Source organism: Doryrhamphus excisus, chromosome 1, assembly GCF_030265055.1.
Source record: "Doryrhamphus excisus isolate RoL2022-K1 chromosome 1, RoL_Dexc_1.0, whole genome shotgun sequence".
NCBI classification, from domain to species: Eukaryota; Metazoa; Chordata; class Actinopteri; order Syngnathiformes; family Syngnathidae; genus Doryrhamphus; species Doryrhamphus excisus.
The window spans coordinates 8,841,799-8,859,931 of NC_080466.1; the positions used below are offsets into that span (position 1 = coordinate 8,841,799).

The 18,133-nt window shown below is 39.2% G+C and overlaps 3 protein-coding genes across 6 annotated transcripts; 1 reads left to right on the top strand and 2 right to left on the bottom strand.

The window, feature by feature from the left end:
- Positions 1-2,528: 2,528 nt before the first annotated feature.
- Positions 2,529-9,256, top strand: LOC131103801 (zinc finger protein Gfi-1b-like). Of its 4 annotated transcripts, XM_058050511.1 has the most exons (6): positions 2,529-3,702; positions 4,440-4,621; positions 4,729-4,910; positions 5,016-5,126; positions 6,094-6,259; positions 6,425-9,256. In XM_058050511.1, exons 2-6 carry the CDS (start codon positions 4,441-4,443, stop codon positions 6,592-6,594), a joined length of 810 nt encoding a protein of 269 aa, XP_057906494.1. In that variant the 5' UTR covers positions 2,529-3,702; position 4,440; the 3' UTR covers positions 6,595-9,256. The 4 variants fall into 4 exon arrangements, with proteins under 4 accessions (XP_057906494.1, XP_057906378.1, XP_057906583.1 ...); XM_058050395.1 differs by having other exon boundaries at positions 2,529-4,621; XM_058050600.1 differs by having other exon boundaries at positions 2,529-4,621; positions 4,754-4,910.
- Positions 8,174-11,326, bottom strand: LOC131104021 (lysozyme g-like). Its single transcript, XM_058050736.1, has 6 exons — positions 11,213-11,326; positions 10,655-10,692; positions 10,464-10,541; positions 10,182-10,378; positions 8,457-8,595; positions 8,174-8,382 (listed from the first exon to the last, which is right to left on the bottom strand). Exons 2-6 carry the CDS (start codon positions 10,656-10,658, stop codon positions 8,246-8,248), a joined length of 555 nt encoding a protein of 184 aa, XP_057906719.1. The 5' UTR covers positions 10,659-10,692; positions 11,213-11,326; the 3' UTR covers positions 8,174-8,245.
- A 590-nt stretch (positions 11,327-11,916) lies between these two features.
- On the bottom strand, positions 11,917-17,859 carry pglyrp2 (peptidoglycan recognition protein 2). The gene is made up of 4 exons (XM_058048649.1): positions 17,693-17,859; positions 16,017-16,877; positions 15,266-15,476; positions 11,917-13,534 (listed from the first exon to the last, which is right to left on the bottom strand). The coding sequence occupies exons 1-4, from the start codon at positions 17,766-17,768 to the stop codon at positions 13,231-13,233; spliced, it is 1,452 nt and encodes a 483-aa protein (XP_057904632.1). The 5' UTR covers positions 17,769-17,859; the 3' UTR covers positions 11,917-13,230.
- Positions 17,860-18,133: the final 274 nt, after the last annotated feature.

Genomic DNA, 18,133 nt, shown 5'->3' on the forward strand with positions numbered 1-18,133 from the left:
CAAATACCCTGAATTGCAACAACTAGATGATGGGGGGGAGGGAAAATACATAAAAAAATCAGTATTAAGTGTTCCAGGTTTGTTATTTACTTGGTTGCAACCAGCAATGGCGCTGTTTTGATTCAGTCCTAACTAGTTTGCTGTCTAAGAATTCACATCCAGAAATCCATTTTCTATACTGCTTGTCCCCGGGTGAATGCGTGGCTATCCAGCTGACTTTGGGCCTGGACTGGTCACCAACCAATCGCAGGGCACATCTAGACAAATGACCATTCACACTCACATTCACACCTATGGACAATTTAACTAACTGGTGAAAATTTGGCTAAACATGCACCCCTATTGTGTTGCCTGTGCTATTATTTTTCTGACAACATTTTTGACTTGAAATTTCTCATACAGCTCAATGCACTCTACAAGACACCTTAACTTTAGGATGATTTCAAGTCATCACAAAATTATGTACGCATCTTTTAGGGGACTGACTGTTTAACATTTGAGCAATATTGGTTTAAAAACATGGCCGCCACCAAGGAGATGACAGGGCTGTTTACACCCAAGCTGTTGGAAAGTGTCTTACTTCTGTGGGAATGAACGTTAAACCATTTATAGGGCACTCGATATTTATTTATATCTTTTCATTCATGTCATCTTTTTAACTAGTTTACCAAATATGGTTTCTTGGCTAGATAGCAGTTAGCATACTGAAACATAGTTTTTATCATTTTACCCAGCACCACGTCAGTAAAGTTACCACAATAGTTAACACATCATGAAATATTATAGTAATAGTATTGGTGGTCATTATAGTAATACTAATTCCAAGACATTGCAGCATTAATATGATGTTAGCAGTCAAAGCTAACTAGCGGCACATGGACTCAGGTAAGCGAAAGGCAAAGCTAACAGGCTACTACTTTAGAATAAAGGTAAATGGACGTTTTTTTCCCCCTTAAAATGTCAAGCTATCTTTTATGTGAGTCTTCTGAGTGTATAAATTCATGTTATGTGAGCGTTCAGCCAGCTGAAACCACACCGTGTGAGCGCACACAAACGGATTAGTGTGGTAATGATGCTAACAGTCGCAGCAGTCTCGGTGACATACTGTATTGACATATCAAATATTACTTCAGAGGTTGTTGAGTGTGTGAAGAATGGTGAAATATCACAAGATTTCAAGTTAAGACTTCTGAGTCAACACTGAAGAAAACTAGGGTTTTGTATGTTCTATGACTTTTGCACTACAGAAAGTTGATGCTAACGTAATGGAATAAAGTCACGCTATTTAATTTCCGCTACTGTAATTGTTTCCCCTTTCTATATTATTATCCATCTACTTGTAGTACAGAGCAAAAATAATAATAAGCAAATAAAAAAACATGAAAGAAGAGTTAAAGAGGATGTTGCCAAGCGTATTGTTGCAAGTAACAGCCTTTTAGCGGTGATGGCTGGATGTCCCAACTCTGCACTAGAATTATGTTGCAATGAAGTTTCACTCAAGTTCCTTCTGTTTCTCATGCTAACGAGACTGTGGAGACTGTGATTTTTGTTGTTACATGAATACTGAGAAATTTGAACATCCTCAAACTTAAAAATGCTTATACCAGCATGCAAAATCCTCCCCCAAATCTTTTATTTTGTATGGACAGTTGCTCTCAAATGTTGAACTCTCATTGTCAGTTGTATTTATTTGCAAAGTCTAGTCTATAATTTTACAGTACTGTAGTTAAATAAACCCAACAAAACTGATTTACAACCTTACAACCATTTAGTGAAAGTCTACAATGAGATTTAAATTATTTTTGAGTGAAACTGTGTATTGCTCAATTTCTGGTCTGGAATATGAAGGTTGTTTGAAGTGTTTTGGTGACCTGGTACAAATACAACCGTATTGTAAGTCAGTGTGTGTTGCACAAAGACATGAGTGAGTCTGACTTGTCTTGACATTTGACAATTTTCCCACTTATAAATGCCATTTCATATCTGCCCTCAAGTGACGGTGCTCTGACCTAAACACTAATTACAACTACAGTACTGTGACAAAGCATTTTGTACATTACTTTGGGAGATACTTGCTTTTTTTTATCATTTCAAGCACTGCCATCAACCCATACAGTGCCATAAACCTAACTATATGTACCTCCTTTGTCCCTCCCCCTTTTGTAGCAAGAATTGTGCTGATGAAGTCCATTTAGCACAGACTGATGTGATGGCACCCATACTTAACCATGTGGTGTAAAAAAAAAAAAAAAAAAAACCCTTGCATTTCACCTGATGTACTTGTCAAATACATTTACTACAACTAAAAAGTTATATCAACTCTATTATGATGGATGATTATTTTAAAAAATGGCATTTCAGTGTTGTGTGTCCTATGAATGATATAAAATAAAACTTTGACATTGCACCTTTTGCAAGGTCTGGTTGTGGCTTGTTAGGGTTAAAGTAACTATGTGCAATTGTGAGCTGAAAATAGACACTTAATCATTGTGTTGATGGTACATTACGTGGTAAAAAGGAGAGGTGACTGTGAGCTGTCTGTAATAGTGGGTGGACCAGCCAGGACACCATGTTGTCTTAGCCCCAGCATCCGTGTTCATGGTACTGTTAATGTTACTTTGCAGTCTTTGCTGCATGTTAATATTATTGAAGCTTTTTGTTACTGTTGTTGGAATTCCTAACTCTCATATTAGCAACACTTGCAAGATTTTAGCAACCTTCATGAGACTGGTAAATCGCAATTATATTGGAAAAATTGGAAAAAATAAATGTATTATAGGGCGGCACGGTGGTCTAGTGGTTAGCGCGCAGACCTCACAGCTAGGAGACCAGGGTTCAATTCCACCCTCGGCCCTCACCCATCTCTGTGGTTTCCTCCCACATTCCAAAAACATGCTAGGTTAATTGGCGACTCCAAATTGTCCATAGGTATGAATGTGAGTGTGAATGGTTGTTTGTCTATATGTGCCCTGTGATTGGCTGGCGACCAGTCCAGGGTGTACCTCGCCTCACGCCCGAAGACAGCTGGGATAGGCTCCAGCACAGGAAAAAGCGGTAGAAAATGAATGAACAATATGTATTATAGGACTACTGCAAGTCTCAAAAGACAAGTGACTTCCAAAAAAATCTACTCTGATCGGAAAAAAAAGTGATTGATCGTTAGAGCTGACTGTTTTAACACATTGACCAGCTCCTCTCTCCTCGACTACCATCGCTCGCCCACGACAGGAAGCCAACAAGCCAAATAGAGTTGTGGTTTGCTCACAGAGCAGATGCCACAAGCCCAACCCCAAAGTGCAGCCCACGAGTATTTTTCATTGCATCACTGCAGAAAGTAAATTAAAATTAAATTACAATTACTGAAATATTCACGCAAACAACCAGTAAAAACAAAGATTAGTCTTTGAAGACAAATCACTTTTTACTGTTTTACATACAGTATGTACAGTAACTATTATGTGATTTTGTCTACAATATGTACACGGTGGTTTCTCAGTGTGGAACTGACCAGATTTCTGCTCTGATGGGAATCTGCACAGTTTGGGTTTGTGTGAGGAAGCTGTGTGGTTGTCGGCTGACAGATAATAAAACACTTCCTTTTCTGAGAACCTTCAGAAAGCTCAACAATCCTCTTCACGGCCGACTTCATTCCTCTTCATGCAGAGTTATAAGTGTGCTTTGTGTGTGACCTACTGTATATCGGTGAGTTTACTGTATACTTATTTACAGCACAGCATTCAATTTACATTACAGGATATTTTAGGATAGTAATGATGACTATATATTTTTAAATCATATTGCAGGCTTTATTTACCCCTTTGGAATTAGTTTATAATATTGACTCCTTGTTATTTTTGTGGCCATTGATTGTACTGGAAAAAGTGAAATGTAGCTATTTGATCATATTAGGTTTTTTAAATATTTGTAGTTTGTTTTTTATTTACCATTATTAAAAATTTATTATGCAGAAAATGATTAATCAGATGATGATGTGTGTTACTATCAAAACTTACTTCTGTTCTTTTGGCAAATTAGTTTTGTACAAGTTAAGAATTTAAGTGGAAAGAAATATTAATATTTATATTTTAAATATTTTGTCCCTCCAAGTTAAATGCGGGGTGTGCATTTGACCCTAAAATCACAGCACAGCTGTGTGAATGCGCAGAAATTAAGCAGTTAAGCCACTGTTGTTACACTGTAATTAGCAGTCTTCTCATACTGTATAATGTAATATTTACCCTTAATTTACCCTAATACACAAACACGGGCTACATATTAGTACAACAGGCTGTCAAAATGATTTTCCTGCCTTCCTCTGGTCAAGAACTGTCTGATCGAATTAAGTTCTCAAAGGTGGTCAGAAATGAATCTAGCAAATGATCTCGATACTGGAATATGTCTGTCGACATTAATGTTATGCGGGTTTTCTTTCCCTCCAGCATGATGCCTCGTTCTTTCTTAGTAAAACGAGGAGGGTTACAGACCCTTCAGTCAGAACAGAGTACTGGAATGATTGCTGTTGAAAAAGAGAAGGTGCCCTGGTGCGTACCCCTGGAGGATGCCACTTCAGACACACAGGATATTGGCACAGTCATCGTCGAATCGCTGCACAAGTTTCCTGGTAACAAACCGTATAAAGGTCAACACTATTGTAAAATTTCAGTTTGAATAACTAGCATGTATTGATAGTCTAAATAAGATCTGATGGTAAAACTGTCCTCCTCTTAGAGTGTACTTCTACTGATCCCTGCAGTTGTGACCACCCAGGTGTGCCTAATGCCACTATGTGGTCCAGATCGGATATGAGTCCAGAAAGGAAAATCTCATCAGAACTGGAAGTCTTACACCAGTACTTCCAGGTCAATTCCAAGAAAACTTCTCCCAATCAGGAGTGTCCACTGTGTGGCAAAGTAGGTTATCAATCCTTTGAAATACTACCACATATGTATTTGAGATACTAAGGTTTTTAGCTGTGGTAAAAGAAGCCTGTATTTTTTGTATTATTATTTTTGCAGATATTTACACATGTGTCCAGTTTCAAGAGACACATATTCAAGTGCCATGGAATCGGGGCCCCAGCACAGAACCGGTCCTACACAACAGATAGTGATTCACGCAGGGGCAAGGTAAGAGTTGATGGGTTTCTTTGGTACGACCTTTCAACAGTGATTGTGAAATAGGTTGTTAATGGTTTATAAAGATGTAATAAACAGTTATAAATAAAAAGCTTTTGACACATGTGAAATGCGTACAATTATACTTAAGTATATAATCGTAACAACTGAGAAAATACTGAAGAAGCAAACTAATACTTGGGTCATTTTTCAAAACTTTTGGCTATGACTGTACACACAAGCGCAAGGTAGGAAGTTAAGTTGGAGTTAGGCATGATTACTCAAACTACACAGACATGCAAAACATTAGTCTGGTTTGGTACAAACTGAGATAAAAGTGCAAGGACTCAATAGCACGTTCCTCCCCTTAATCAAAATGTCAGTCCATTTGGAACAAGTATACTTTTATATATTCTGTTCAGGGTGATAAAAAGGAGTGGAGCCTATCCCAGCTGACTTGGGACTACACCCTGAACTGTTCACCAGTCATTCACAGTGCCTTTGTGAATTAGGTGTTTATTCCAGACAGCGTTGTGAGTCACTACAATAATGTTGGCACTTTAAGGTCATCAACCTTAAAACAGGAAGTCACCTAATGAATAGTCAGCCTGGGAAGCAGTCGGTATGAAGTTATTTTTTTTAAGCACACACCAGTCAGTAAGGGAGTGTCCTGTTTTCTTGGTATGTAGACACCGCAGCCCTACTAATTATTCTTTGTTGTATTTCTTGTTCAACACTTAATAGCAGGCAGAACCATCCATTTTCTATGGATGGCGGAGTTATGTTGGCTTTGGTGGAAAGGCGGAGTACACCCTGGAATGGTGGTCAGCCAATCACAGGGCACATATAGACAAACAACCATTCACACTCACATTCATACCTATGGACAATTTGCACACATGGATTCAAACGAAAGTCTTTCAGATCTTCTGACTGTGTGGCAAGATGTCATGACCATCTTAACTTTTTATTCTTTTAGGAAAGGGCGTTTGGCTGCACAGTGTGTGGGAAAACATTCAAGCGCTCATCCACCCTGTCCACTCATCTACTCATCCATTCTGACACTCGGCCCTACGCATGCCAGTACTGCAGCAAACGCTTTCACCAGAAGTCTGACATGAAGAAGCACACCTTCATACACACAGGTGGGTCTCTGTTTGTGCTAAGTGTGCATCCACTAAGATTTATGATGAACTCCATATTTAATCAGTGTTTGTAAATACACCATAAATGCTGCAAACAGAATGAAGGCCATAACCCTTCATTCCTATGTGTCCTCACGTCTTCTGTGTTGTGTTTACGTGTGTAAGGTGAAAAGCCCCATGTGTGTCATGTATGCGGGAAAGGCTTCAGCCAAAGCTCCAACCTCATCACTCACAGTCGCAAGCACAAGGGCAACTGGCCACACCGCTGTACTCGCTGTCTCAACAGCTTCCAGGACCGAGTGGACCTGTGGCAACACCAGTGTGCCCACCGCTAACACACGCAGACAGGCACCATATTCCGAGACTACGGAGACATACGGCAGCTGACGATATTTCCTTTCAGACATCTTGTATAGTGGAGTTACTGTCTTTTGAAGCAGTTGAGCCATAATACATAGCAAATATTCACCAGGAGAGCTCAGAGGATAAGCGGTAGAAAATTAATGAATTAATATTTTAACATTACTTTAACTACAATGCCAAAATACAGTATATACCTGGACAAACAGACTTTTTAAAAATTGAATTTAGTCACAAATCAAATTTTGAAATATGTTCCACACCAGGAGAGCTCAGAGAATAAGCGGTAGAAAATTAATGAATTCATATTTTAACGTTACTTTAACTACAATGACAAAATACAGTATATACCTGGACAAACAGGCTTTTTAAAAATTGAATTTAGTCACAAATCAAATTTTGAAATATGTTCCAACTTTGCATGCCTACTGTCAAACTTATTTCCCCAAATTGAAACAAAAACTAAAAATGGTAAAGGTTAAAATAATGTGTTACCGTGCAATAATGCAAAGACACATTTAAAATCGATTGCAGTAGATTAGTTTTGTGCTAAGGCAAAAAATAACTACATTTCCCATAATGCCAATTGTAGTGGCAGGAAGTAGTGAACATGTTTTGATGCGACAAATCTTAAGTTTGATCAAATGTAGAATTTCTGCTTGGACATTAACACTGTGGAAGCTGTTGAACTATTGAGTGCCAATACCATATTACGTGTATTATCTTTCACAGTAGTGACAGACTTCTAGCTGCCTTGTTCTTGGGAGACAGATTCTCTTGTTTGGATCTCAAAACATCCATAAATAATAAGCAGATTTTTTGGAATAAGTGGTTAGTCTTAGTAACATGTATGAGGTATAATTCTAGTTAAATGGGGTGATTAAAGTACTGCTAAGACAATATACGTATAATGGTGGCTAAAGACTTATACTCTGTATTGAACAATACAGACTTGTGGAACATAAATGGGGTGAGGACTCCATTTGGTACCCATTTTGTACTTTTTTGGTTTGGTAGATTTCATCACCTGTGTTATATTTCTCAACAAACATGAGGAAGCTGGAGTCTGTTTGCTTTACCTGAATTGTTGTGTGCTTTAGCTCAGAGCTTGTGGCGCCATATGAGGACTGGAACACAAATATGAATGAAATCTTCAAGAATAAACACTCTTAATGCATAAATAATCTTCAAACTTATTTGTTGATGTGATGCACACAGAGCAATGAACAACTTTATGCTGTGTCTTTTTCGTGCTCCCTTTTCCTTGTACCGTGGGGCATTCAAGTGCGAATAGTTTTTCATTTATTACTCATCTACCCCCATGACAATTGGGGTACCCCACTTTGGGAACATCATCAGTTTTGACATTGGGATATTTGATCAGTCAGGGTGCACTCCATCTTTGTCCTATAAGTCGTAACACCCAGGATAGGCTCCAGCTTCCTCATGAAGATGATAAACAGTATATAAAAACCTTAAGACATTATTTTCTGACGTTTACAGTCAATAAAAATGAAAATAAAATGTTTTTTCATCATTTTCAACAAGGACAAATTTGTAGGTTTTTCTTTGCACCAAGTTTATTGAGTGTCAAGAAGGGATTTCTCCATTGCCATGTTTTCACTCCTAAAAGCCTCCATTGGTTTTGTACCACTGAGCTCTGGCCACAACATCACTGGAATAGTCGTCACCAGTGGTGCCCTTATCCATTCCACCCAAAGTTTGCACGTTTTTGGTCCCAAAGTTGTAGGAGGCTATCCCGCCTGTGAGAGTTAAAGTAGAAATGAGGAAAAAGTTGTGTTGATACTGTATATGTACTGTAAATTGACAAACAAACCTTTGAGTTGCTGTTCTGCAGTCCAGTTAGGAAATTTGTTTTTAATTTCCTTTATATAACCAATCAAGATCTCTGTGCCTTGACGGAGGTGTTCCGCGCTGTTCCATGCACCTTGTATCGTATGATACCGCTTATCAACCTGGGAAGATTAGAAAGTAAGAAAAGGTTTTCTATTGGGTTCCTGTTTATTTACTCAACTGTAGAGATTAGGTCAGGTGTTTGAAGGAGTCATGTTCCATTCATTGATTGGTTGACAGAGAATTAGTACTTGGTAATTCATTCATTCATTCATTTTCTACCGCTTATCCTCAAGAGGGTCGGTGGTGCTGGAGCCTATCCCAACTGTCTTCGGGCGAGAGTCGGGGTACACCCTGGACATTTAGACAAACAACCATTCACACTCACATTCATACTTATGGACAATTTGGAGTCGCCAATTAACCTGTTTCCATGTTTTTGGAATGTGGGAGGAAACCGGAGTACCCGGAGAAAACCCACACATGCACGGGGAGAACATGCAAACTCCACACAGAGATGGCCGAGGGCGGTACTTGGTAATGTGTTACAAATTTTGTTCACAAAATTCAAGACTGAGAATGGACATATAATCCAGAAAGGCAAGCTATTCAACTACATAATAGCATTCAGAAAAACAGGCTGAATCTGTGTTATTAACGTCACACATTAACACTAATTCAGCTACACAATAGCATAATGAACATACCCGGATGGCTGAATAAGCTAAATTAACATAACAAGCCAACTAGTCCAACAAGCAAATTACCAGTAAGAAAGTTCACCGAGCTCCTGATCTCATTCAATTTCACTGGATTCATTTAGTCATTGTCTATGCCAGGGGTCTCAAACACGCGGCCCGCGGGCCAAATGTGGCCCGCAGGACACTAGTTTGAGGCCCCCGCCTTGATATGAAAGTTTAATGTTAGTGCGGCCCGCGCAAGTTTGATATGGATGCTGTATGGTATCATGTACCCAGAAAAAATTATTACGTTTGATTAATGTTCATGTTAAAGGTTATATAACTGTTAATAGTGGTACGTTTTTGGCTATTTAAGTTTAAAGGAAATAACTTGAAGGCTACCGTTTCGTTTAGGTCGTTAGCTCTCTAGTTAGCATGTGTCTCAAGACCCTGCAGTTGCGCAATATGTTGTAAATAAAAAAATTATAAATATGACTATAGTCGTGTTTTGTCATGTCTACAGGGATCTAATAATGCTTTGTTAATTTTAATCTGAAAAAAATAATTTGTCTACCCACCAACTATATGTGGTTTCTTAAGTTTTTATTATTTGCCGTTTTATTATTATTATTATTATTATATTTATCTATTAATGATTGATTGATTTTCTTCATTCTTGATTTGTTTATTTATTTTTCATCTTATTTTGTGCAGAAAAATAAAAATTAAGATATTTGAGAACAGTGGAATGCTTTATCAGAGCTTTTATTGTAGAAAATCGGAACCAAAGCACTGAAAAAGTCTGTATATTTTTCTGTTTTTAATAAATGCGTTTTTTTTTTTTTTTGGAAAACCTGATGCGGCCCAGCCTTGCCCAGACCCTAGCTCCAGTGGCCCCCAGGTAAATTGAGTTTGAGACCCCTGGTCTATGCCATTTGGCATTGGGAAGCTGCGGTTCTTCCCTACTCCTTACAGATATATCCACTTTTACTATTTTATTGTTTTAATAAGAAATAGTGTATATCAACCTGCATGAGTCCCCAGGCTTTATGATCGTCCCCCCAGCCATTTTCCAGTGCATTCCCAGCCCTGGATTCTCTGGAGATGATGCCAGCAATGATAGCAGGATCAATTTTCTTTTCCTGTCCCACTTCAGTGATGATGGCTTTGTAATTGTTCATTCTGGACAGATCTGTTCGTGCCATGGCATCAGACGCTGCCACACCTTTGAAGAGACACAACACAGAGGGATACGGCAGTGATGACACAAATGCATCCACATTCCCCAGATAGTAAGTGGACACGGTTACCTGTGATACTCAGCTGGTCCTGTTTAGATGTTTTCTGTCCTGCACCAGTTGTTTCAACCTTCATGAGATCCCCGTAATCTTCAAAAATTATAATAATAAATGTCTTAATTGGAATATTTGTCATTCAATCGGATGCAGCCTCACAGCTTGAACATTTAGGGTAACCTTCCCTATAAAAAATAAGTTCTCACCCATTGTCCTTGGTCGTCTTCTACGTGACTCTGTCCACCTGTAGTTTTATAGTTTAACACAGTGATAAAAATAAGTTGTCAAGAATAAAAACTCAATATGCAGATTCAATTTGCATGTCAGTTAAAAGTGAGAAGTTTTTCGACCCCGCCCCTGAATAACATCCCCCCTCAACAATAGTTCCTATTTTCAATATGTTTGATGACTTAATACCAATGTTTTACAACATGTACATCTATTTAAAAACGGTTAAGATCAATACAATGTTGCTAAATATTAAGTATGTGTTTATGTGTAAATGTATTCTACTCCCCTGTTATCTGAACCACTATTTCCATGTACTAGTGCACTGTGTACACTATGTACAAGTGTTCATTATTGTAGATAATTATTGTTCATTATTATTAATAATTATTATTAATTATTATTAATTATTGTAGATATTGTAGATAACAGTCATTGATGTATTCTATACCAAGCCAGCAGATGCCCTATTATAGCTACTGTAGATAGAAAGACTGTAGATTTACTGTAGTAGAAATCATTTCCCATCTACTCACTTGTACTTGACTCTTGTCGATGTTCACAACAGCCAGTCAGCCTGGTGCAGTGTTCTACCAGCTCTGGTTCTGCTTTTATATTGTATGTCCACTCATTCTCTTCCTTGTTCATCCAGTTCACTCAGGGGATTTCCCAGAGCTTTCTTTTATAATTCCTTCTTACTTACACAAGGGGAACAATCTTACTTTCACTTTTATTTTTTTGCTCGTCACAAATGGCAAACGGTGTACCAGGCTTAGACTGACACACTTCTCACTATTGGACATTCATTCATTCATTTTCTACCGCTTTTTACTCACGAAGGTCGCGGGGGGTGCTGGAGCCTATCCCAGCTGTCTTCGGGCGAGAGGCGGAGTACACTCTGGACTGGTCGCCAGCCAATCACAGGGCACATAGTATAGACAAACAACCATTCACACTCACATTTATACCCATTTAACCTAGCATGTTTTGGGAATGTGGGAGAAAACCCACGCATGCACGGGGAGTACATGCAAACTCCACACAGAGATGGCAGAGGGTGGAATTGAACCCTGGTCTCCTCGCTGTGAGGTCTGCGCGCTAACCACTCATTGGACATATTGTAATATAATAGAATTCATTCAGACTTTCCCCTTAATTAAGATTTTATTGTGGAAAAAGTATATGAAAATTCATACTTAAATTGTGTGAACTCAACTGAAACCAGCGAAATGGAACAAAATAGAGAGCAGTGAAGCATATTGTATTCAGGAGTCAAAATTCAGGAGTCAAAATGCATGCTGAGTACAACAAATTCATACATGTTGGCAGGTCTGCATTAATATTTCAATTTCTCCCTGCCTGTCACTTGACTGCCGGTGACAGGCTTTTATTATTTCATAATTACCTATCTCACAACAGGCACAATAATAACATAATAATAATAATAATCATCATCATCATCATCATCATCATAACACAACTACTGTTGTGGCTGTACTCCAGCTAAATCACAACTCTGAATCCCTGACATCACTTTTATTGAAACGCACACAAGAAGGAGTCCTTTTTCTCTGATTATATAGACTATATTGGGTAGTATGAGTGTAAAGGTGACTGTAGGGGTGCTATTTCATGTCTAGAGGGCTCTAACAATGGTTAAATTGGATTTAGAAAGTCAAACTATGCTAAGCACAAGCTACAAAAATGTTCAATTTCTATTCTAGAACCAATTAACTGTGATCTAATCATTCCAAAAGCCACCTGCCAAATAGCGAATGAACACAAGTAATTAAGAGGCGTATAAAAATGTTTATTTTTGACACTAATTAGGCTCCTGCTAGGAGGTAATTGACTTTTAGTTGACGTCTCCTGATTTTGGATCAGCATTTGCAATAAAAGTGACTGTTGTAATTATTGGACGACAACTCAGCTGTATTATATTAATAACCCTCCTGGCCTCTTTAATTGGAATTGATTACTTGTGATGAAGGGAGCACACAGCTCAATGCATAAAAGCACAATCCGAAATATTCTCACGCACTTATTAAACACATTTTATATGGCAAAATGTATTGGTACTCAACACTAATAATGATAAATGATAAACAATAATGATGAAGCACAGATGATGCTTGATGCTTTAAACTTTAGAACCTTTAACCTTCTTCTGCATCATGATTACCTTTTTCTGGTGGTCCTTTCCTGTGGATGTGGCGTCACCAGCAGGAGGGACGAGGTACAGACGAAAGCCCTTAGCCATTCAAATATCACACCAACATGCACTGTACTGTATGCGGTTATGTATTATAATGACATTTCATGCTTTATTATCACATATTTATTTAGGGTTGACCTATGAATGTGCCCTGTGATTGGCTGGTGCCCAGTCCAGGGTGTACGCCTCGTCTCGACCGAAGTCAGCTGGGATAGGCTCCAGTATACCCTTGTGAGGATAAGCGGTATAGAAAATGGATGGATGCACTTAAATGTAGCTTACACTTTGTGTTGTATAAGGTGATGGTGGCCACTAGCGTATATTGACAGTATCATCCAGTCAGTCCCTGAAGTGTTCCCAGCTTCTTATTTCTGAAAAGAAGGCTTCCCCTGGACAGGAAGTGTAGTTCACCACCTGTCTGTGGCCATGGATGGTGTAGTTAGCCACCAGCCTTCCTCCGTCGACTGCACAGCGCACCAAACGATGGCGCAGAAGGTCCAAAGTATGGCGCGATGGTAAAGTGGAAGTATAGTTGCCAATGATCGACACTCCGTACCCGAGGCTGTTGTGTCCTCTCGTGTGCGTGCCAAGGAGATTCCAACCTCGTCCTTCATAGACGTAGCCATCAGACCCGACTACAAAGCTGCAATCACAAAGGTCAGAGGTTAATTTGTTGTAAGATGAAAAGGCTAAGACTGGAAATTGGCATTAAATATGGTGACAATTACAAGAAACAATTGTCATTTTAACAATACTAATACTAGTCATATTGTTATGATAGAATAGTCACAATTTTCAAGCTGTTTTGTGTACTATTTTGCAAGGCACAGGACTTCATGATAATGAAACAATACTTTTCAATAACTACAAAACCCCCGATGTAGGCTACAGATTATATGAAATCTTTACATTTATTGGCTTTAAATTTGTTTCATATGTTGTCTGGTGGTTGTTTTTTGTCCCTGGTTTCATTGGTAATGCAGTAACAGTTCGCCACCTGCTGACCGTAAACTCAACAGGTAAATACTTGCACATAGATTATTAGGAACTACAGTGGCAAACAGTCATTTATTATACAGTTGTGTTTGTCACTCATTTAACAAATGTAAATATTAGTCAATGACAACACAATTGAGCACAAAATGCAGTTTTAAAATTAATCTTTTTGTTATTAAAGTGATTGCCCCCATCTGGAAAATGTTATAAAGCAATTTCTAAAGCTTTGGGACTCCAGCAAACCACAGTGAGAGCCATTATCCATAAATGGCAAAAACTTTTTCAAATTTTCCCAGGAGTGGCCGGCCAACCAGAATCACCCCAAGAGGTCACAAAAGACCCCACAACATCCAAAGAACTGCAGGCCTCACTTGCCTCATTTAAGGTCGGTAAAGACGCTGGGCAAAAATGGTCTTGCATGGTCTGCAAGACTAAAACCACAGCTGAACAAACATTGAAAATCTCATTTCAATTTTGCCAGAAAACATATTGAGACAAAAGTTGAACTTTTTGGTAGATGTCTGTCTCATTAGACCTGGAGTAAAAGTAATTCTGTGTTTCTGAAAAAGAACATGCAGACAGTAAAATATGGTGGTGGTAGTGTAATGGTCTGGGCCTGAAGGAGAATGTCTGGCATATCTGTTTGTGACCTTAAGCTGAAACCAAGAACAATGATCCAAAACAAACCAGTAATTCCACCTCTGAATGGTCAGAGAAAAGCTAAATAAAAGCTTTGGAGTGGCCTAACCAAAGTCCTGACCTGAATCCTACTGAGATGCTTGTGGCATGACCTTAAAAAGGTGGTTCATGTGGCTGAATTACAACTGTGCAAAGATGAGTGGGCAAAAATTCCTCCACACTGCAATAAGAGACTCTTCGCAAGCTATCGCAAACACTTTATTGCAGTTGCTGCCGCTAAGTGTGGCCCGTCCAGTCATTAGGAGCAATACCTGTGACAATCAGTCAATTTTTCACACCACTGTAGATGAATGGCATAGATAGATGAACAAAGATACACAATTTTCTGACAAATAATGGGAAATTGGAATTCTCCGGAATTGGAAATTGGAATCACTGGGCAAAACTCCCGATAGGACATTTACTAAGTTTTGTATTTGGCTGAAACCACCAGGTTGAAAGCTCAGTGTTTGTTTATCAGAGTTGTAGCAGGCACTGACCTACATCTGTGGTTGATGAAGAACATCAATATTTGTCTACCACGTCAGTCAGCAGGCGTTCAGTTGGAAACATCTTTCGACTAAATGGTATTTAATTTATTTCTCATTATTGTTAATAGTTATTGAAGAAAACCAGTCACCATTTAGTTGTTTCACTACCAAATTGTTTAAATTTTGATTGTACAACAAGAATGTGCCACCTGTATCCGATGTCACTCCAGTTGCGGACCTCCTGGTGGAAGCGTTGCATGGCTCTCATGTCGTGGGCGCATGTTGGAAAGGACAGACATGGCCGGGAAGGTTCATAAGTGTGGTGAACGTAGACAAACTGAACGGGCAAAGACAGTCTTATGGGTGTACCCTTGTGGGCCCTCGCCCCCCATTGGCAACGAGGGATGATTTGAGGGCAATCTGGTGCAAAATAGGTGAAAATATTCAAGTTAGTGCAGTCATCCAATACAGCCTCGTAAATAATAACCAAGTGTTGATTTATTGAACGGCGGCACGGCGGTCTAGTGGTTAGCGCACAGCTAGGAGACCAGGGTTCAATTCCACCCTCGGCCGTCTCTGTGTGGAGTTTGCATGTTCTCCCCGTGCATGCGTGGGTTTTCTCCGGGTACTCTGATTTCCTCCCACATTCCAAAAACATGCTAGGTTAATTGGCGACTCCAAATTGTCCATAGGTATGAATGTGAGTGTGAATGGTTGTTTGTCTATATGTGCCCTGTGATTGGCTGGCGACCAGTCCAGGGTGTACCCCGCCTCTCGCCCGAAGACAGCTGGGATAGGCTCCAGCACCCCCACGAAAAAAGCGGTAGAAAATGAATGAATGATTTATTGAAACCATTTACTTGTTTTTACTAGGTTTACTAGTAAAATGTAAAGTATATTATGTGTACTGTTGTTTGTCATGTCAATAGGCTTGTTTTTGGAATTTGGCTGAAAACCTACCCCAGTACTTGTGCACAAATGCTTCCAATCCATCCTTCACCGCCTTCTTGACTCCAGTGTCCAGAGCGATCCAGTCTGTTTTCTCCAACTTCCAGACCAACAAAAGCGTCTCCATGACCCGACTATTAAGGTCAAGGGGTTCCAAAATGGATCGGGAGATCTCCCTTCGCCTTGGACTAACATGTTTGGAGATGTTATCAAGACCTCTGCCCTCATGCAGTGTAAAACTGTAATACCCTTTCAGGGTCTCACTAAGCTGTAGCGGATCTTGGGTTCTGGGTAGTTTGCTGATGTCCGTGCCAAGTATCGCTCCATCCATACCGCCATTAATAACAGCGTCAGTGGCTAACGTGGGTGGCCAATGCAATTTGAATACTTTGGGGTGCTGAGCGCTGTCCCAGCACCCATCAGGCCCCAGCCAATGGGATACCGGGATGTCCTGGAGGCTGAGAAAGGATAATCCAAGTGTCCTTCCCAAGGTGAGAGGGAACAGCCCAACGGCCGATGTCCCTTCCATCTTCGCTTTGAGTCCAGACTCGATTCCTAGCAATAAAGGCGTCAGGGCAACTGTGGTGCCGTCCGGAGCGAGAGCCACCCCTCGCTCTTCGCCATTATTTGTCACAATGTGATGTATGGCCTTGTCAAAAAAGCTGAAGGACGAAGCATTGAGGATGGAGTTCTCCAGCTCTGCAGCATCACTGATGTTATTCGAAGCACCCAAGAAGTGGATGGTCATGGCGTCGTCATGGCCCGCAGTCCTCCGCAGGGCTCTGACTAGCGCCAGGGGGGACAGACCCGGGTTGGACTCTTCCACCTGCTTCACCGCGTGGATGAAGTTGTCCATGCTTCGTAGGTGGACACCTGAATGATCATTAGAGTAAGCCAAACCACACATCAGATAACATACACTCACTCCCTTAACAAACTAAATACTTTTAGTATATGATAGCATACTACAGAGGTGACCACAAAGTGTGGTTGATGTTTTAATTGCCCCCCCTCCATCCATTTTTTTCTCCCAGCAGACAACAACAAAAAACAGCAAATATGAAAAATCAGTAGTAATTTTACAAGAATAAAGTCAAAATATTCAGAGAAAAACTTCATAATTATAATTATAATCATAATCCTCAGGGAAAAAAACATAATTTTAGCATCAAAGTACAAATATTAAAGAAAAAAATGTTTTTTTAGAAATTGCATTACAGTATTAGGAGAAGTAATACAAATAAGAAATACGAAAATTTGGTTGCGGAAAATCTATATTACAGGAAAAGGTCAAAATGTTATGAGAACACTGTCAGCATTAATAAAAAACAGCAGATATAGAAAAAAACAGCTGTAATTTAAGGACAATAAAGTCAAAATATTAAGAAAAATGCGTATTCCTGGGAAACATTTTTTTTTCAATTTTACAATAACAAAAATATTAGAAATATACAACATAAGGTGGCGATAAATACTTCTGTTGAATAAAGTAAAGAAGTCAAGAATGAAGTACAGCAACCATACAGGATAACATTGATCTTTGGAAAAATAAATGTGTACTTTTCAGGGGAAATGTTCTAACCCCGCGATTGTATTCCAAATATTTTTGTATATTTACATGTGTCACATACTTCAAAATACTATAACACAAAACAATATACACACATCAACAATAATCAGAAACAAACCTGCCGGCCTGCTAGATGTTAAAAGGAAGCAGCAGGATGACGCCAGGAATAACAGTGATGTTGAAAAAGACGGCATGTTGCATCTCAGGATGAATGAACAAATGATGACCCGATCAGCAGTGAGATAGACGGAGCTGTAAGAACACGGAGGGTCACAGTGTGTGCATGCATGTGGGAAGCGGCTATTACTGCAAATATTGATTCAGCCTACAGAAAGTTCAAATGAGCAAAACACATCAAGTATCAAAGGTCATACATTGTTACTGTGTTGAGCAAAGATTTTGTAAGTGGAAAATAAATACATTAATGAATCAATTGATTAATTAACCATCAGGATAACCATTATAGTTGTACACTGGTACAAATTAAGTACCAAAATATTTTGATATCATACTAAACTTTAGTTTATTTCAATCTAAATAAAATATTGAACCCTCAGAG